General features: G+C 52.2%; 1 protein-coding gene across 1 annotated transcript; it reads left to right on the top strand.

Annotated features, from left to right (window-relative positions):
- Positions 1-466: 466 nt before the first annotated feature.
- mtf1 (metal-regulatory transcription factor 1) lies at positions 467-19914 on the top strand. The gene is made up of 12 exons (XM_035432212.1): positions 467-564; positions 3289-3813; positions 9144-9382; positions 12695-12826; positions 15207-15280; positions 15613-15737; positions 16272-16349; positions 16627-16729; positions 17037-17575; positions 18702-18762; positions 19451-19608; positions 19768-19914. The coding sequence occupies exons 2-12, from the start codon at positions 3340-3342 to the stop codon at positions 19912-19914; spliced, it is 2130 nt and encodes a 709-aa protein (XP_035288103.1). The 5' UTR covers positions 467-564; positions 3289-3339.
- Positions 19915-20034: the final 120 nt, after the last annotated feature.

Raw genomic sequence — 20034 nt, 5'->3', positions numbered from 1 at the left:
GTTCTACACTGGCTGGTTGATAGTTAGTCCTGGTCAGAGATTTAATCAACAAGCTACTGGACTTTTATCAATTTTTAGGGTTCGCAATTTACAGACTCCACAAAAATCACAAAGAAAACACAGACTCGTTTGAGTTTCAGTCTGCTTGAGGTAGAATTTAAGTATTTGCCAGCATGGATGTCACTTTTTAAAAGTTAAATCTGACACCAATGTAACAGCCTAAACATATCTCCAACTGTTAGTTGAATTAATCTGTAAAAAAAATTATATAATTTCTCTACATCTGATTTGACCCTACATCATAGCTCGCTCAGTTATTGTTTAAATGTATACCTACATATTCAATAAATAAATAAATATAACATGAAACACATGGATGTTTGTAAATATTTACTGAGTATCCAATTTGGTAAATTCCAGACTGGTTATCACCGTTTCCCAAGATGCCCCGGGAAGAGGAAGCCCAATGTGACGTTGTTTTAATCATGGTACCGCTGGGGAGGGGAAGGGAAGAAAGTGCTAGCAATCCGAATTTCAGATCTATTCGGCTTCTTCACTGCACCGGTAAAAATTTCCACCTTTTATGTTGAAAAAAAACTGTGATTTGGGACATACACTGGCTTTCATATTTACGGTGATAGCATTTTCCTATTATGTTCGGAGTCTAATGCTGTCTGTAGTCAGTCAAAGATGCCGCTGCTTATTGGTAGCTAGCTAACGTTAGCTACAGCTAACTTATTAGCTTATTGATAGCTATCGTTAGCTGCGCTAGTTGCCTTGAGTTTTTATATTAGCAGTTTGTAGCTAGTTAGCCACTGGCATAGTTAGTTGAGTGGCTAGAATTGGCCACAGGAGTGAGTTGGCCAACAATTAGTTTCCATTAATTTAAGTTTGCCTTTAGTCTAGTGTTTTATTTGGCACTACCTGGCTAGTCTTGCTACAATGCCAGTTGGACGTTCGTGAAATAAGGTTATTGGTGCTAGCTAGCTGGTGCAAGTTGGCTATGTCACCAGGTGAAATATTTGAATGAGCTGTAGTCTAACGGTCGCTTTAGTTGTCAGGTCCAAGGTGTATCGGTAGACTAGTTTACAGGCGGTGTGTCCGCTTGTGAAGTTATCTTGATATTAGCTTAGGCTGAGTATAAGTGCTAGCTAGCTTTCATTAATTAACGAAATTGCCAATGGCTTTTTTATTTGTTAGACGCTATGCTACGTGTGTTAATTTGACTAGTGATGGGAATGGACCTTCTTGATTAAGCTGTCTGGATCGGTATCGGAAACATAGCTAGCTAGCTGCCGTCCGTACGTTACGAGATGTAGGAGTGTCGTCGGCTATTCTAGTTCATTCACCAAGCTACTGTAGCTAGCCGCTAGCCAGTTACCTGCTAGCCAACGTTAAGCCGTCACAGTTATCCTGATTCAGAGAACAGTCTCGCTTTTTTTGCCGGAATTTAGAAAGTTCCAGAACTGCGCGTTGATCTGTCAAGATAACTGTGCAGCAAACTATTTCAAATTTCCCCGACTATTTACTCCGCGACTCGGGTAAAAAAAAAAAATTAATAGCCTGACATTGTAGTGGTTAGAGCTAGTTAGCGGCAAAGTCTCAACGCTTGTTAACATTTGTTAACATTGGCTAACACGTTAGTTTTTTAGGTTAGCTAGCTAGTCTTTCAGTTGCCAGTTTTATTTGTAGCATGTTTTTGTTGCCTATTTAACTTCCAATATTGTAAGCGCTGACTAGATCATGTTGAGTTACGTTAGTATAATGGGTAAAAAGGAGCGGTTAAAGGCCTCTCATAGAAACCATTATCTACCAGGCAATGCATGAGCTACGAAACGCTTTCATATCTTGTTTTTTTAACAACATATGTATGTGCATTGAAATATCGTTTGTTTTTAGTTATTGTTTGATTTTTTTGAGAAAACTACGTTAACTGTCGGTGACAGCTTGGCGAGCGAGCTAGCTGGCTTCACCCAAGACGACGAAATGTCATGAAAATTATTTGTGAATGTTAGTAGGTATAACATTAGGTTATGTTAATATATCATTAGCTGGTATCTACTAAAACATTGTCGTGCATCACAGGACCTAGCTCCCTGTAGTCTGTACATTAAAAAACTTTGACGAGGTTATGTAATTCCATTGCATGTGATAAGCAACGCACCGTAAACAAAAGTCGCCCATCAAAAAAGTTGACAGGCAGTTTAGAGTCCGCTACGCTTTTTTAGGGGTGGGGGGGTAAACTAATATTCTAATGTCTAGCCTATGCGTGTAAGTAAATGTGGGTATTTTAAAGTGACTGGTCACTCCTGGTGCTTTCGGTACAGCGTAGCCTCCAGTGTACATTGGCTGGCTCGCATTCCGTCGCCCGACTCGGCTACCTTTCTGTACCCGCGCCAAAGAGTTGGGTTTCAGTCCGCTATCGGTGCCTGAACAGGCGGCGCTGTATGACAGCAACGACGGTCCGTTTGAATTCATCCCGAAGCACATTAAATGCGTCGGAGAACGTGTAATTTGATAAATATTCATAGGTTGGTCCGGAGCGTGTTCTCTTGAAGCATGTATGTGGCGCATCAAGCTGATTACCTGGCAAATCAGCAGGCTACAGCATGCACCTCCCTAGGACATGGAGTTCGAGACCAGGCGTTCATCGTTTGCCCCGCCGGGCCTGTCCCTCACGTGCAGATGATGATCAGGCTGCTTTAATGAAGAGCCCTGTTCTTTAGTGTCTCCTGCTGCCCCGTGTCTCCCTGGTTGTTGCCGTTTTTGGATTTGCGCTGATTTCTCGTTGTTTTGAGTGAATGCCTCTAGATGCACACTGAGCTTTGTGCTGCATTGTGTTCCAACTGACTCTCAGGTGTGTGTGTTCCAACTGATTCTCCAGGTGAGTGTGTGTTCTGACTGACTCTCAGGTGAGTGTGTGTTCTGACTGACTTTCAGATGAGTGTGTTCTGACTGCGTGTGTATGAGTGTGTGCGCGTGCGTGCGTGTATGAGTGTGTGCACGTGTGTATGAGTGTGCGTGCGTGTGTGCCTGTGTGCGTGCGTGTGTGCCTGTGTGCGTGCGTGTGTGCGCCTGTGTGCGTGCGTGTGTGTGTATGAATGTGTGCCTGTGTGCGTGCGTGTATGAGTGTGTGCACGTGTGTATGAGTGTGCGTGCGTGTGCCTGTGTGCGTGCGTGTGTGTGTTTGTGCACGTGTGTATGAGTGTGCGTGCGTGTGCCTGTGTGCGTGCGTGTGTGTGTTTGTGCACGTGTATCCTCACCCCGCTGGGCGCTCTTTCCGCACAGGAAGCTGCAGCTGCTCGGCTGTGCCGCGGCTGTGAGCGGGGCTGCGGGATCATGGGCGAGAATGGCCCCCACAGGGAGGCCATGTACTTCGAGGTGGAGGTGGACGCCCTGACGCAGCACGACGACGACGACGACAAGATGGCCGACTTCGACAAGGAGGACGACGACGGCGACCTGCTGCCCTCCACGTCCACCTCCGCATCGGGCCGCGTGTACGACCGCACCACCGTGCTCATCGAGCAGGACCCCGTCGGCCTGGACGAGGATGAGGAGGACGACGAGGAGGAGGAGGGCGGGCACTGCGGGCACGGGGGCGGCGGTATGAGCTTCCTGGCGGAGGGCTCGGAGGGAGGCCTGACCTTCATGGTGGACCCTGACGGCATGTCGCAGGGTTATGTGCATCACACCATCTCGCCCGACCAGATTCAGTTCATCATCAATCCCGGCTCCACCCCTATGCCACGGAACATAGAGGGCGCCACCCTCACCCTGCACTCGGAGTGCCCGGAGACCAAGCAGAGGGAGGTAGGCCCTGCCCCTTTTTACTCCGACCCCTCCCCTTTGGCTGGGTCGATTCTTCAGCTCTGTGAATGCTTTGAAAAGCAGGTTTTTTGGAATGTTTTTTTTTCTCAAAATCCTAAGTCAGTGTTCTAGAACTACACTGTAATCAGTTGCAAGTGGTGATTGTGACATCAGCATTAGAATGTCCAGTTTAAAACATTCTAATCACACAGTTGAGATCTTACACCTTTAAGGGTGGAGGGTTAAGGAGGAGACTGACACTGTTCAGCCGCTGGAACCCAGGTGCACTGAGTTACCTGCTGAATGGGCTGAATGGCCTGTTCTTGTGTATCTCTGCTTTCATTTGAATCATCAGTAGACCGCTCCCCAGCAGCAGGGTTAGCAGCTATAGCCTGAAAGAGCTCCTGATGTCTTGGCAGCAATGGGGTGGTTTGTTTCTGTGGTGGAGCTGCATACGTTGGTCCTACACTGTGGAGACGTGCTAAGTCTCCATTGGACCAGGAGTCCCCACCCTTTAGGGGAGACATTATTTCACATGTAGATTGTTGGTTTATTTAACTGACACCCTTATATTTTTGTATTGTACTTGTTTGAGGGTACCATGGCAGGGGCCCACCTGACATTTGACCCTGTGACCTCTCTGGAGTTCCAGGCCTGGTTTCCTTCCCCTCACCTGACTACTGTCCTACAGAGCCCCCTTCTCGCTGCAGCGTTGCCCCGGGCAACGTGCTGGCAACAGTGTTACAAAGTTACATATTCACTGAAGCGCAGGGAGCTCTGAGCAGACGGGGGCCAACCAAAGGCTCAGGTTCACTCTGATTCGCCGGGCAGTTGAGTCAATAAGGAGGCGGCTTGTTGCGAGGCGGGCGCTGTGATTGGCCGGTGATGAGTCCAGTCCCGTGGGCCATTGTGCTGGGCCTGTTTGGTGACATTGCTGGGACGGGGCGCTGCTCCATGCCATTCCTGTACAAACTGTGCTACTGGGACACGGGGGTAGGGGCGAGGGGGATTAGCGGCAAAATTTTCCGCCAAACTTTCATTCTTCGCAACACAAGCTGCAGGACGTCGCTGTAATGAGTTAGCATCGCGGCGCGTTGCTTATAAGTGCTCCTGCTGTGTGACACAGACCTGAATCAAACACCTATTTGAAATGCTGGACAGCAGTAAAACTCCTGCAGGTTGCTCACAATTTTAAAAATGAGCTGGTATTTCCACCGTGTCTGTCTTCATCAGCATTCAGAACACAACCTTTCTTTCGCAGGGTTGTGCATTTGGGCAAACCGTGTGTTAAAAACGTCTCTGAGCTTTTCAGCAGTAGTGTTTTTACATAATAGCAGCATTTTCAGTGTAAACCCAGCATCTCAGAGTCACTTTAAGCAGTAATTTTACCCGGGTCTGTTTGATGAGCGACGTGTGTACAGGGCAGTGACTGGCTGTTGAAAGGGAAGACGGAGATTGGTGTTCAGAGTGGGGTAGAGTTGCTGTGTAGGGTTAAAGGTCATATTTGCCTGATTCTACACCGCTCCCCGTACCCCACAGGGATTCTGCTTCCGCACGCTTCCCTGTGTTCCAGCAGGCTCCACACACACACTGCAGGGCTGCGCGTTCGGTTTTTATCTCTTTCTCTGTCTTCTTCTGTTCCCTTCCCAAACCGGGCTGTGCGCCCCCTCTGGCAGTCCAGAGAGCGTGTTCACGCAGCAGCGCGTAGCTGGAGAGGGGCGTGAGGGGAACGCGGCTCGCCTGAGCGGGGGCTGGTCGGCGAGGCGACGGGCTGCACTGTGGAGTGATGAGGATGGGTGCTTTTCCTCATGAGCAGCTTTTCTGAGGGAGCAGATTGTGGCACGTTTCAGAACGAGCCCCTTCTGTTTTACCGGTTTTACAACGAGTGCGTGGTGACAGGACATTGGGGGGAGGGGGGGGGTCGGGATGGGCGGGGCTGAGTATAGTCATGTGCTCGAGGCGTAATGGCCGTCCGGTCACACGCTTCAGAACTGAAAGACCATGTGATAGGGGATCCTTCTGTTCTCGTGTCAATAGTCGCATCACATTATGGTCGAACGCGACACCTGTGTGCTTCCAGTAAGACACGTACCTGTCATTTCTCTGTCTGAGTCGGACATCCGTTCCGTGAGTCTCTGTGTTCTGAATTTGAAATGCAGGTTCAGAATCCGAGTCGCTGTCGAAGGTGCGACCAGACGTGAGCGTGCGTGCTCCACGAGCCTGCGTAGGGCTCTGATGTCACAGCGAGGGATTCGGCGTTCAGCGTTCGGTTCATTTGGGGTGAAACCTGTGTCTTGAGCTGAACGCTTGCTGGAGCAGCGAAACTGCACTTCCTCACCTGGTCAGACTCCTGTCTTTACCGCGGGTCGGCTGGCCTGAAGCAGATTTCTCTCTCATTCAGCTGTGGTCCGTGGATTGGGACTGCGGTCTCTAAGATGTGGCAGAAGTACCAGAGAAAGTCTCCTGGTTGCAGTAGCCAGATGTTCTGTCCTTTGAATCGAATCGAATCGAATCGAATCTGGAAAGTGGCTGAGAAAAGGATTAGTGGGGAATCAGAAAGCATGACTCATTGATGATGCTCATTCATCCAGCCGGAGCTCCTGCCCAGATGAGCTGCTGGGGTTAATATGACCTGATGTGTGCTGCTGTAGAGTGGGAGGAGAACAGCCAGAGGAATTAGTGTGCTTAAGATGGCATCAGGATGGGAAATGATGGCAGCGTGTGTGCAGAGCAGTGCCTGATCTGCATTCCCTTTCTCTGTCTCTCTCTTTCTGTAAATACTCTCAGAATGATTTACTAACCTGATATAAAGTAATTAAAATGTGCACATGTTGCTACAGTATGCGCAACAATCTTTAGGGAACAAAAAAAATGCAAAAACAAAATCTGTTCCATTCCTTAGGTGGGACTAAGCAAACTGTATTAGTGTTAAATTTAGAAAAGCAGATTATCTCCCTCCTTTAACTTTTATTTTTTATCCATTTCTCTCCCTTGCTTCTTTCCCCCATGCTCTCCCTTTCTCTCTCTCTCTCTCCCTTTCTCTCCCTCTCTCTCTCTGTCTCTTTTTCATTTTGCTTATCTATCTTGTCTGAGTCCTGCCACCCCCACCCCTCACTTTCTCTCTCTGTCTCTCACTCGCTCTATTCCTCTTTCATTTTCAGTTATCAGTCTTCTCTCTGCGACTCTTGCCACTGCCACCTCTTGCACGGTCTCTCTCTCTCTCTCTCTCTCTCTCTCTCATTCTGTGTGAGTGTTTGCGTGTGTGAGGGAGGGATGGGGTGTTGGTGTGTGTGTGTATGTGTTGGAGGGGGGTGTGCCCTATCATGTTATCCTGTGATTGATCCAGAGCGGGGCTGGAAAGGGGGGGGTGGGGTGGGGGTGGGGGTGGGGTGGGGGGTGGGGGTGTTCTGGCTCTAGTCTCTTCATGCCACGCGCCCCACAGCTCCAACAGGGCACATTCCGTTTACCCGTCCCCCCTTCCCTCTCTCTCCTCCTCCCTCTCTCGCTCCCTAGTTATAAAAACAAAGCAGGCAGGGCTAATTTAGGAGATGGGTTGAGTCGCTCGTGGGCCTCCGTGGTTCTGCTTGCTGGGGCTCCTCTGGGCCCCGGTGGGGGTCCAATTTCTGACCGTCCCGTGATGGACGGCTGGGGTTGAGCCGGGCGCAGGCTCCTAACGAACGGGGGGGGGGGGGGGGGGGGGGTCGGAGAGAGAGAAGCGGCTAACGGTGCTAACGCTGCAGGAACAGGGGAGGAGAGAGAAGAAAGGGCAGGAGGGAGGGATGAGAGAGGAGGGATAACAGAGAGGGTGGCAGGCAGAGGGAGGAAGAGATGGACCAAGGATGAGGCAGACTGAGAGAGAGGAAGGAGTGAAAGAGGAAAAGTGTGAAGGGAGAGAGGGAGGGAGGGAGGGAGATGAACAGAAAGAGGAAGAGAGAATGAGAACGTGGAAAAAAAACGTCTAAATATCTGCTTCTCTGAAGGTCTGTGTACGTGACAACACGAGTGTGTGTGTGGTAGGGTTAGGTTTAGGGTGTGTTAGAGACTGTATTGTGGGTGCACTCACATGTTTGTGGAGAATAGGAGCTTGTTTGCTTGTGCTTGTCATGCTGGAGCTCCAGGCAGCTTCATCTACAGGGAAGAAAGGGGGGGGAGGGGGAAGGAGTGGGGTGAGAGAGAGGGGGGGGGAAAGAGTGGGGGGGAGTTAGAGATAGGGAAAGAGTGGGGTGAGGAAGGGAGCGAGAGGGAGGGAGTGAGAGGGAGGGAGTGAGAGAGAGAGGGGCAGGGCGAAAGAGAGAGTACACTATTGTGGAGGCAGAGAAAGGCTCTGCTGGTTTGTGCTTTTCTCTTTGACAATAATAGTGACACACACACACACGCACATCCCTGCAGAGTATGAATGCTTTTATTTTAGTCCTCCAGCTCAACACTGCTGTGAGGAGTGGGGGGGGGTGGGGGGAGTGGGGGGGTGGACACATAATGAGCCAGCAGATCTGCCGTGCCGCCACCCCTCCCCCTCCCTCCCCCTCGGTGTTCAGAGCAGAACGCTGAGTCATGAGGTCTGGGGCATTTTCTTCCTTTTTTTTTTTTTGTTCCTTCTCTTTTTCATTTTCCTGGAAATGTCTCAGCAGGCCCCACTGTTCTGCAGCCGCCCAGTCAGCACCACGTAGCACGATGTAGCACGGTGTAGTTCAGTGTAGCACGATGTAGCATTTTGCAGCACGGTGTAATTCAGTGTAGCATGGTGTAGCATAAAATATAGCACGATGTAGGCCAATGTAGCACAGTTTAGCACAGTGTACCCCTCAAGCTTCGACCTTGGGGAAGGAACTGGTCCCAGGCAAAGAGGTGTCCTCAACACGGAGAGTCTGCAAACAAACACATTTTTTTCTGTCCGTTGGGCACGGGTTCAAACCGCAGAACGGCTGTCGCAAGGCCTTCATCCCCCATCAGTTCTCCCTCATTCTGCATGTCATTACAGCTCAAATGGACCAGGGTAACATCCACAAGCCTCAGAGATCGATGTCTGCAGACATATGCACAAAAGTACATAATTTTAGCATCAGAAAAATGAGTATATCTCAAAAAACCCTAGTATTGTGACATTAATTTAGACTAATTTTGGCTACAAGGGCTTTTAAGGGTTATTATCATTTGTCTCATGAAAGACTGAGTGCACATAACTGATGATGCAAGAATGTTGAATGTTGTGCACTTTTAATGCGTCTCAAAATGCACCCCAAGGAGCCCCGGCTGCCTCAGCACCCGTCATTCCTCAAAAATGCGCTTCGAATGTCACTGAAAAGTGACGGGGAATGGGAACTGTGTGCTCGCAGGTGAAGAGGTACCAGTGCATGTTTGAGGGCTGCACGCGCACCTACAGCACGGCGGGGAACCTGCGGACGCACCAGAAGACGCACCGCGGGGAGTACACCTTCGTGTGCAACCAGCAGGGCTGCGGGAAGGCCTTCCTCACCTCCTACAGCCTGAAGATCCACGTGCGCGTGCACACCAAGGAGAAGCCCTTCGAGTGCGACGTGCAGGGCTGCGAGAAGGCCTTCAACACACTGTACAGGTCAGACTTCCTGTCTCTCATTTCCTGTCCCCGATACCCCCCTCTACATCACACTGTACAGGTCAGACTTCCTGTCTCTCATTTCCTGTCCCCGGTACCCCCCTCTACATCACACTGTGCAGGTCAGACTTCCTGTGCCTCACTTTCTGTCTGTCACTTCCTGTCCCTGATGCCCTCCTCTGTAACACACTGTCAGGCCAGACTTCCTGTCTCTCACTTCCTGTCCCTGATGCCCTCCTCTGTAACACGCTGTTAGGTCAGACTTCCTGTCTCTCACTTCCTGTCCCTGATGCCCTCCTCTGTAACGCACTGTCAGGCCAGACTTCCTGCGTCTCACTTCCTGTCCCTGATGCCCTCCTCTGTAGCGCACTGTCAGGGCAGACGCACTGCAGCACACTGATCGCGTGGCCGTCTGTATTGATCAGTAAAGCAAACAGTGACACGCTCTGTCCTTTCAGCTGATGCTGAATTTCCCCATGAGTAAGACCAGCAGCCTCTCCTCTGTCCCTCTCTCTCTCTTCCTCCCTTTCACTCTCCCTCTCTTCATCTCTCATTCTCATTCTCTCTGTCACTCTGTCCCTCTCTGCCTGTCTCTTCTGCCCTCTCCCCTCAAACTGTGGGTGAGGGTCAGAGGGCGAAGGTCACGGAGGCGAATGTTTGTGTGTCAGTGAACCCAGCGGTGGGTCACATGATCTTCAAGGTCATGGCGGGGTCGCTACCCCCCGGGGGCCCGATGTGTGCATGCCTCTTTAGCAGCAGGACTGGAGCCTTCAGCTTCCGATGCTCCAGGTAGCGGTTCGGTGTGGTGGGGGGGCGTGGTGGGCAGCTCTCGCAGGGAGGGGCAGAGGGGCGGCCTTGTTAAAGGAAGGAGAGGTAGTGCAGCGGTGTGATCAGGAGTGTTGCGTCTCTCCAGTTTCAGCCGCAGGGACGGGCTCAGAAACGGCCTCCCTGCTTGGAGAGGAGACGATGGGGGTGTGGGAGAGAGACGAGCTCCTGGGACTGGATTTCCTCTCCGCTTTCTCATCCTCTGCTTTTCTTTTCTTTCTTTTCTTGTTTAATTGACATGCAGCTCCATTGCTTTACTTTCTTAAAAGAAAGAATAAATTTCGTTCCGAGACGAACGCTCCCCGTTTTTGCAGATTTTTGTCACTTTTGGCAGATCATTTTTATTCATATTTTTCCATTTTAATTCTTTGAGCCAACCTGAGGACACACCTCTGCCAGTAATTTCGTTGCCCATATTTTGTTTGTGGATCCTCCCATGTTGGTGTATTTATTTATTTAAATGAATGTATATATGCTCAGATCTGTGGTCAGGCTCTGATTGTACGATTAGATTTTTCTTTTCTCTGAGGAAAAGGTCCGGTATGACGCCCTCTGTTTGCAGATTGCGCTGCACACAGATAAAGATAAAGACGGGATGCTTGTGGTGCCTTTCCGTTTGCTCAGTTCCTTTAGCAGCGCTGTGTAGCGCGTTAGCTCAGTTCCTTTAGGAGCGCTGTGTAGCGCGTTAGCTCAGTTCCTTTAGCAGCGCTGTGTAGCGCGTTAGCTCGGTTCCTTTAGCAGCGCTGTGTAGCGCGTTAGCTCAGTTCCTTTAGGAGCGCTGTGTAGCGCGTTAGCTCAGTTCCTTTAGGAGCGCTGTGTAGCGCGTTAGCTCAGTTCCTTTAGCAGCGCTGTGTAGCGCGTTAGCTCGGTTCCTTTAGCAGCGCTGTGTAGCGCGTTAGCTCAGTTCCTTTAGGAGCGCTGTGTAGCGCGTTAGCTCAGTTCCTTTAGGAGCGCTGTGTAGCGCGTTAGCTCAGTTCCTTTAGCAGCGCTGTGTAGCGCGTTAGCTCAGTTCCTTTAGCAGCGCTGTGTAGCGCGTTCGCTCAGTTCCTTTAGCAGCGCTGTGTAGCGCGTTTGCTCAGTTCCTTTAGCAGCGCTGTGTAGCGCGTTTGCTCAGTTCCTTTAGCAGCGCTGTGTAGCGCGTTAGCTCAGTTCCTTTAGCAGCGCTGTGTAGCGCGTTAGCTCAGTTCCTTTAGCAGCGCTGTGTAGCGCGTTAGCTCAGTTCCTTTAGCAGCGCTGTGTAGCGCGTTAGCTCAGTTCCTTTAGCAGCGCTGTGTAGCGCGTTTGCTCAGTTCCTTTAGCAGCGCTGTGTAGCGCGTTAGCTCAGTTCCTTTAGCAGCGCTGTGTAGCGCGTTTGCTCAGTTCCTTTAGCAGCGCTGTGTAGCGCGTTAGCTCAGTTCCTTTAGCAGCGCTGTGTAGCGCGTTAGCTCAGTTCCTTTAGCAGCGCTGTGTAGCGCGTTAGCTCAGTTCCTTTAGCAGCGCTGTGTAGCGCGTTAGCTCAGTTCCTTTAGCAGCGCTGTGTAGCGCGTTAGCTCAGTTCCTTTAGCAGCGCTGTGTAGCGCGTTTGCTCAGTTCCTTTAGCAGCGCTGTGTAGCGCGTTAGCTCAGTTCCTTTAGCAGCGCTGTGTAGCGCGTTTGCTCAGTTCCTTTAGCAGCGCTGTGTAGCGCGTTAGCTCAGTTCCTTTAGCAGCGCTGTGTAGCGCGTTAGCTCAGTTCCTTTAGCAGCGCTGTGTAGCGCGTTTGCTCAGTTCCTTTAGCAGCGCTGTGTAGCGCGTTTGCTCAGTTCCTTTAGCAGCGCTCTGTAGCGCATTCGCTCAGTTCCTTTAGCAGCGCTGTGTAGCGCGTTAGCTCAGTTCCTTTGGGAGCGCTGTGCCCGTGTACGTGGTCGAGGCGTTTCAGGTTGTCCCCGGATGGCTCTGATCTGTTGGGTGGGTGTGAGCAGAGCTGAGAGTCGCCTCTGAATCGTGAGCTGGGTGAATTAACCCCCCCCCCCTCGTCATGGTGAAAACTCGCCTTCTTCTCCCTTTACCTCTTGTTGACACAGAAGGCTGTGTGTGACTTTGTAAGCTGGGCGTGTTTGTCCCTAAACACACGGCCTGAAAGCAGAAGATCTGAGCCTTTTACACATCAGTGAACTCCCGCTGAGAGATGAAAGGATGAGGGCCAATGAAAGAATCCTCTCATCTTTTCGTCTGAGTGGAACTGACTTTGCCCTGCTCGTCTTCATCATTAAAAGTTCCTCACTGTCTGAACATGAGCAGCAGGGCATAGCGGTAAAGATACAAACATACGCGGCACATCAGGTGAGCTCTGAACCCGCCCCTCTGCAGTCTAAACCCCGCCCCTCTGCTCTCAACTCTGCCCCTCTGTGGTCTGAACTCCGCCCCTCTGCTCTCTAAACCCCGCCCCTCTGCTCTCTGAACTCCGCCCCTCTGATCTCTAAACCCCACCCCTCTGCAGTCTAAACCCCGCCCCTCTCTGTTTCCCGCAGACTCAAAGCACACCAGAGGATCCACACGGGGAAGACGTTTAACTGTGAATCGGAAGGATGCACTAAGTACTTTACCACGCTCAGCGACCTGAGGAAGCACGTGCGCACGCACACGGGGGAGAAGCCCTTCCGGTGAGTTCCGTTAGCGCGAGAGGGCGAGCGAGGGCGAGCGAATGGCGAGGAAACGGGCGTGTGGGGGTTTTGTGAGCCCCGCTGTGAAGGCTGTGATTGGCAGTGACGGGCGCGGCGTTGGGAATCGCGTTAGCGGCCGTACCGCCATCATCAGACTCACTCCTGGCAGCGGCGGCTGCAGCCTTATAAAAGAGGGGTTTAATTTAATCACCGCTGTGAAGGATGTGTCACCGACAGGAAACATTATCTCCACTGGCACACTACAGCATTCTGGCTTTGTGATTGGTCAGGCCTGTCCCACTCCACTGGTGCTGAAATCTGATTGGTTGTGGTGGGACGTTCTCATGGAAGCTCTCGACTCCATCAGCTACCAGATCACTAAGTGACACGTCCAATAAGTGGATTATCACGCCGGAGTCAGACTGTTTCCAAAGACATTCGCCACCATGTCTCTAATTGGAACAGTTCTAAAATTAAATTGTGTAAACATTCATGGTAGGGTTTTCATGTGTTATTGTAATGGCGGTTGTTGTTATTACCGAAGTGTATAAGAAATGAAGAGATTCCCAGTAAAGGGGACTGGCACACGTTAGGAGAATTTGAATGTGGAGTCGGTTGCCAGGTTGGTGACGTGTGCCTCATCTCTGGCCTGCTCTGCGTGTGTGTGTGTGTGTGTCTGTCTGTGTGTGTGTCTGCGTGTGTGTCTGTGTGTGTGTGTGTGTGTGTGTGTGTGTGTGTGTCTGTGTCTGTGTCTGTGTCTGTGTCTGTGTGTCTCCATGGGTGGGGTGAATGGACAGGTTGGTTCAGGTGCTGCCTGGCCAATCGAGCGCGACAAACAGTTTACACTGCTCCGTCGCCATGGCTTCAGTTCACGCCAGTCCTGACTCGGACGGCCCACTGGTCAGGCGCTCTCCCGACATACCCCCTCTTGGCACTCCGCCACGTGCCCCCCTCTTTCCATGTCATAAATCATGTGACCCCGCACTGGATCCCAGATTAGCCTCCAGCCCTGTCAGGCTCTTTTGTCATCGCTCGCTTTGTCCAGGACGGGCGGTGAAGAGGACCAGAGCCCCAGGCCACGCCCCCTTCTGCATACCAGCGGTCCTGTGTCCCGGGTCCAGTTGCGTCACATGACTCCTTTTGGAGCCCTCAAAAAAAAATAAAAATAAATAAATATGACAGGCACTTCAGAAGGACAGCTGCTCAAGCAGTTGCCCAGAGCAGCACACTTGGGACAGCGAGCTGAAAGGAGGACTCTGATTGGCTGAAACTGCTTGGTGCTCTGGTCCCTGGCACTGTCCAATCAGAGAGTGATTAATGGAAGCTACGGCTGTGTCACGCGGTCGAGGCGCTTGGCGGACGCTGGCGGCTTTACTGGCTCCGGCCTGCTCTCTGCAGGAGGGAGTTTAAGAGCAAACGCTAAATGGCAGCATTTGCCCCGATCTGTACTTTGTCATCCAATGCTGTCTGCCTCAGCAGAAATTAGAGCAGCGATCTTAAACTCCAGCCCTGCAGGGACCCAGCCCTCCAGGACTGGAGTTAAACCTGCAGACGCTGTGGCCCTCCAGGACTGGAGTTAAACCTGCAGACGCTGTGGCTCTTTCAGGACTGGAGTTAAACCTGCAGACACTGCGGCCCTCCAGGACTGGAGTTAAACCTGCAGACACTGCGGCCCTCCTGGACTGGAGTTTAACCTGCAGACACTGCGGCCCTCCAGGACTGGAGTTAAACCTGCAGACACTGCGGCCCTCCAGGACTGGAGTTTAACCTGCAGACACTGCGGCCCTCCAGGACTGGAGTTAAACCTGCAGACACTGCGGCCCTCCAGGACTGGAGTTAAACCTGCAGACACTGCGGCCCTCCAGGACTGGAGTTAAACCTGTAGACACTGCGGCCCTCCAGGACTGGAGTTAAACCTGTAGACACTGCGGCCCTCCAGGACTGGAGTTAAACCTGCAGACACTGCGGCCCTCCAGGACTGGAGTTAAACCTGTAGACACTGCGGCCCTCCAGGACTGGAGTTAAACCTGCAGACACTGCGGCCCTCCAGGACTGGAGTTAAACCTGCAGACACTGCGGCCCTCCAGGACTGGAGTTAAACCTGCAGACACTGCGGCCCTCCAGGACTGGAGTTAAACCTGCAGACACTGCGGCCCTCCAGGACTGGAGTTAAACCTGCAGACACTGCGGCTCTTTCAGGACTGGAGTTAAACCTGCAGACACTGCGGTTCCTTCAGGACTAATTTGAAAACCCTGGTTTGGAGTAAGGTGTTGTGTGGTTGATCTGTTGCCTGACTACTGTTCTATGATACGTCTGTCTCTGTTCTTCACTGCTCTATCGTTCTTTATTCATCCGCCTCTCTCCCTCCTTTCTCTTTAGCTGCGACCATGACGGCTGTGGTAAGGCGTTTGCTGCCAGCCACCACCTGAAGACGCACGTGCGGACGCACACAGGTAGGGCCGGACCTGGCCTGGCTAGCCTCTTCTGAGAGAAGCTAACCGCTAATACCGGGCGCTGTACTCGGCGTGGCCACTGGGGGCAGTATCTCAAAAACACTCGTATGTGTAATTCACTGTAACGTGCTTTGCGTCTGTGTACCCTTCTCAGCTGAGCAAACAGTTACAGGAATGGTGGTTATTTTAAGTGCTTCGCAGGGGGATGTAGGTCTGTGCTTTGCAGGGGGATATAGGTCTGTGCTGCGCAGGGGGATATAGGTCTGTGCTGCGCAGGGGGATATAGGTCTGTGCTGCACAGGGGGGTGACGGTCTGTGTCTGCCCCCCCCAGGAGAGAAGCCTTTCGTCTGTTCCAGTGATGGCTGTGAGAAGACATTCAGCTCCCAGTACAGCCTCAAGAGTCACATCAAGGGTCACGACAAGGGTGTGCCCCTCAACCACTCCTCTCTGTCCGAAGTGAGTTCTCCCACAATGCACCACTGCCCCCCTCAACCACTCCTCTCTGTCCGAAGTGAGTTCTCCCACAATGCACCACTGCCCCCCTCAGCCACTCCTCTCTGTCCGAAGTGAGTTCTCCCACAATGCACCACTTCCCCCCTCAGCCAATCCTCTCTGTCCGAAGTGAGTTCTCCCACAATGCACCACTGCCCCCCTCAGCCACTCCTCTCTGTCCGAAGTGAGTTCTCCCACAATGCACCACTGCCCCCCTCAGCCAATCCTCTCTGTCCGAAGTGAGTTCTCCCATAATGCATCACTGCCCCCCTCAGATGAGTGTTAATAATTTGTCTCCAGGCAAATGCTCCCCTTGAGGTTTGTTGTCTTTTTGAACTATATATATAAATATATAAGTAATATATTCAGTAATTTCTTGCACTGAGATATTAATCTTGTTTATTAATCTGATAGCTTTGCTGTATTATGTGCAGTGGACTTGCTGCCTGGTTTGTTTGTTGGGTTTAATTTCAGCATGTGATTACGGTCTCGTTACAGGATGCAAATCACTCTCTATGCCTGAGTGACCTGAGTCTCATCTCCACAGACTCAGAGCTGCGCGAGAACATTCAGAACGTGAGTCTGCAGGCCGTCTGTCCTTTTCCTGCGTGTGTCTGCTAACTGTCTCAAAGCCTGGGTCTGAATAGAGCTACTCCTGTTTAACCACCGCTTTGTGTGTGTGTGTGTGTGTGTGTGTGTGTGTGTGCGCATGTGCGTGTCTCTCTGTGTGTGCGTGCGTGCGCGTGTACGTGTTTGTGTGTGTGTGTGTGTGTTTGTGTGTGTGTGCGCATGTGTGCCTGTGCGTGTCTCTCTGTGCGTGCGTGTGCGTGTACGTATGCATGTGGTCTTACAGTCTCAAGGCCTGGACCTGAACAATGTTACTCCCGTGCGGATATTCGAGCTGATGTTCCAGAGCCCGGAAAACAGCGTCAGTCAAGATGAGGCTCCGCCTTCAGGTAAGCCCCGCCCCTTGGTGCTTAAAAAGAGACTGAAGCTTGACATAAAGACTACAAACATGATGCATCATGCTGTGGAAACGCTAGTGACGTAAGTATGGATATGTAGATCTGATTTGAATTGTGTAGATCTCACTGGATGTGAGACAAACGCGTAAAGCAGACTGGGAAGCAGCTAGAGCAGGTAAAAGCGCGAGAGGAAACGGAAACGTGTCTCAGCTCTCACTGATTTTATGTTTGGTTTGGAGTAGCGCTGGGGACTGGAGCTCTGTGTGCTAAACCCATCTCCCCCTCCCCCCTCCCACAGACGGGCTGGTGGAGCCGTTCACCTTGGATAACCCCGCCCCTCCTGCCGTGTCGGACGCCAGCTCCCTCCTCTCCCTCCCCCTGCCGTTCTCCTCCTCATCCTCCCTGACCACGCCCGCCCCAGAGACCCCCGCTCAGCCTGCGCAAGGCCCCGCCCCCGGCCCCGCGCCCTTCGTCGCCACGCCCAGCTCCCACACGCCGGAAGTGCCTGCCCCGCCCCCTGCTCAGCACTACCTGGCCCTGCAACCGACCTTCCTGCCGCAGGACCCCGCCCCCGGCCACGCCCAGGCCACGCCCCCCGCCGTCGCCACGGCGACCACCACCGTCGCCACGGAGACGCCGCCGGCGCCCCCGCTCCCCGCGGCGGCCGCCACAGTGCACACCGTGCCTTTAACCGCCAGCGCCAGCCTGACGGCCAGCCCCACCATCACCATCGCCCCCCCCCAGGGGCTGCTGCCGCCCAGCATCGTCATGTCCGACCAGAACCTGCAGTGGATCATCAACAGCAGCACCGGCGGCACGCAGAACCCCGAGCAGCCGGTGAGTCCGACCTTCAGCTCGACCGCGCGGTCTTCGGCTCGACCTTCAGCTCGACCGCGGGGTCTTCAGCTCGACCATGTGGTCTTCAGCTCGACCGCGCGATCTTCAGCTCAACCTTCAGCTCGACCTTCAGCTTGACCGTGTGGTCCTGAGTTTCGTGCAGTCAGCTGTGGCCATGATCGCAGGCCTCAGGTCTGATTCCATCATTTTCACATCCCAGCAGCAGAATTTACTTTATACTCGCTTGGCCATTTAACACATTTTCTGCTTCAGATTAAATTATGAAACAAAGTACACAAGGGCACTCTTAATGTTAATAAGAACCATGCTAATGACGGAAAGTGATAATTAGCCCATCCACAGCTGGTAACGATGTGGATGTTCTAGAATCCTCTACACAGTCGGCAGCCTGCTTCCACCCACAGACACGGGGATGTTCTGCTGGTTTTATTCCGTAGAGGTGGTGTGAGGTGTGTGTTTGGAGACAGCGCTCAGGATTATGGCTATTTGTAGGAAGTGCACGCAGTGTGCAACTGGGAGCAGTGCCTCCAGTGGTGCCGGGGGGAGTTGATCTCGAGTGTTTGTCGTGTTTTTGTGTCCTGATGTCCTCATCCTTTTTATCTTCTGCATATTCTGCACTTGTGTTTCTGGAGTCTTTTTTTGCTGATGTCCCTTGCGGACTTGTTTTTCGGGAGAAACGCAGAGAATGATGTGTCTCTCTTTCTTCGTGTTGTGTCAGCTGAAGTCCACTGCTGCTAGTTAGGATGAATACTGTGGCTGAGTTCAGGTCAGTCATTTCCGTGCTGGTTCACTTCCAGCCTGGCTGCTCACTGACCTGACTGTGTTTTTGCAGCTGAGACACTGTGACACCTCTGTGTGTGTGTGTGTGTGTGTGTGTGTGTGTGTGTGTGTGTGTGTGTGTGTGTGTGTGTGTGTATACGTGTGTACGCTGGTGTGAGTGTGTGAGGGGGTGAGTGAGTAAATGATTTGTGAATGAGTGAGTTATTTGTGAGTGATTTGTCAGTGAGTGTGTGTGTGTGTCTCTGTCTGTGTGTGTGATTTGTGTGTGTAGAGCTAACACTCCCCTGTTTGTCTCTCTCTCTCTCTCTCTCTCTCTCTCTCTCAGCAGGGTGCAAAGGTAGAGAAGGTGTTCTTCACCACTGCCATTCCTGTGGCTGGAAGTGCAGGTGAGTCCTCCACCCTGCTGGGGCTCTCAGCTTATCCCCTAACAGCTGTTCTGCCTGCCGGGGGGGGGGGCATGTCTTCCTAAACCTGTTTGAAACACTGTTTGTGAAATTATCTGAAGGAAAATCACCACATTGCACACAGCAAGTTAAAATGATCAAAGTAGGGCAATGTTATCCAGGGTTTTTATATATGATGTGTCATATTCATGTATTTATGTAAAAGTCCTGAGAGCCAAATGCAGCCCACCATAGACGTTATCAAAAATGTGTCCCACCATAGACGTAATAACAAATGCAGCCCACCATAGACGTAATCACGAATGCAGCCAGCCTTTATGTGGAGTGACAGATTAAAGCGCAGGTCTTACTCACACAGCTTTTGAAACTGCTGTCCCTGCACCACCTCCCGCTGGTGAGCGATTAGCATCACTATTTTGAGCAGCCCTCCCCTTTGTGTGAGCACAGCTACCATACCTCTTACCCACACGCTCTTTTATACATGTGATGCAGAAAGTGCACCATTTTATAAAAAGAAACCCTAGGCCAACAGAGGTGAATTAAAAGGCTGGGTTTGTGCAGGACAAGTTTTACGAACTCTGCTGTCAACTTGAAAGAGCTCCGTGTGACTGCATGTTTGAGTTTGATTGGTTGATCTGATGGCTCCGCCCCTCTGCGATTGGTTTCCTAGGTAACTCGGTGCAGCAGATCGGGCTCAGCGTGCCCGTCATCATCATCAAACAGGAGGAGTCCTGCCAGTGCCAGTGCTCCTGTAGGGACTCCAAAGAGAAGGGCAAGAGCTCTGCTCCCCCAGACCCGCCCACGGACCCGCCCCCTCCCCCTGCCCCTGCCCCCGCCCCCGCCCCCACCACCGACACAGCTCCGCCCCAGCCAGTCCCCGCCTCGCCCCCCAAAAAAGATGAGGCCCCGCCCCCCAGCCATGGCCCCACCCCCACAGCCCAGACTTTCCCCTCGGAGGGCCTTTTAGCCCCGCCCCCTGAACCCCAGGGCAACGCCCTCGTCAACATGGACATGTCGGATTTCCTGTCGCTCCATAGCCCGGAGACGCCCGGCAACATCGAGGCGCTGCTGCTCGTCCCCGAGGACTTCCCCATCGGCGGGGGGGGGCCGGGGGGGCGATGGCTCTGCCCCTAGGGCCAGTTTTGCAAAATAACTGCCTCCTCCCCTCCCCTCTTCTCCCCAGGGGTGCTGAGTTCTACGCGTCGCCCAGACGGACGCAAACTCTGCCACCGTTACGTCTGCTGCGAGGGATGC

This window comes from Anguilla anguilla, chromosome 1 (assembly GCF_013347855.1).
Source record: "Anguilla anguilla isolate fAngAng1 chromosome 1, fAngAng1.pri, whole genome shotgun sequence".
Classification (NCBI taxonomy): domain Eukaryota; kingdom Metazoa; phylum Chordata; class Actinopteri; order Anguilliformes; family Anguillidae; genus Anguilla; species Anguilla anguilla.
Note: the sequence above shows the minus strand (reverse complement) of the source record. Positions and strands in the feature narration are given on the sequence as shown.

Bases quoted from the DNA above. Each gene is read 5' to 3' on its own strand.
- mtf1 (XM_035432212.1), top strand. From the start codon at position 3,340: ATGGGCGAGAATGGCCCCCACAGGGAGGCCATGTACTTCGAGGTGGAG. The intron at 15,281-15,612 runs GTAGGGCCGGAC...TGCCCCCCCCAG, and splicing joins GCACGTGCGGACGCACACAG to GAGAGAAGCCTTTCGTCTGT. The intron at 19,609-19,767 runs GCCCCCGCCCCC...CCTGAACCCCAG, and splicing joins CGCCCCCTCCCCCTGCCCCT to GGCAACGCCCTCGTCAACAT.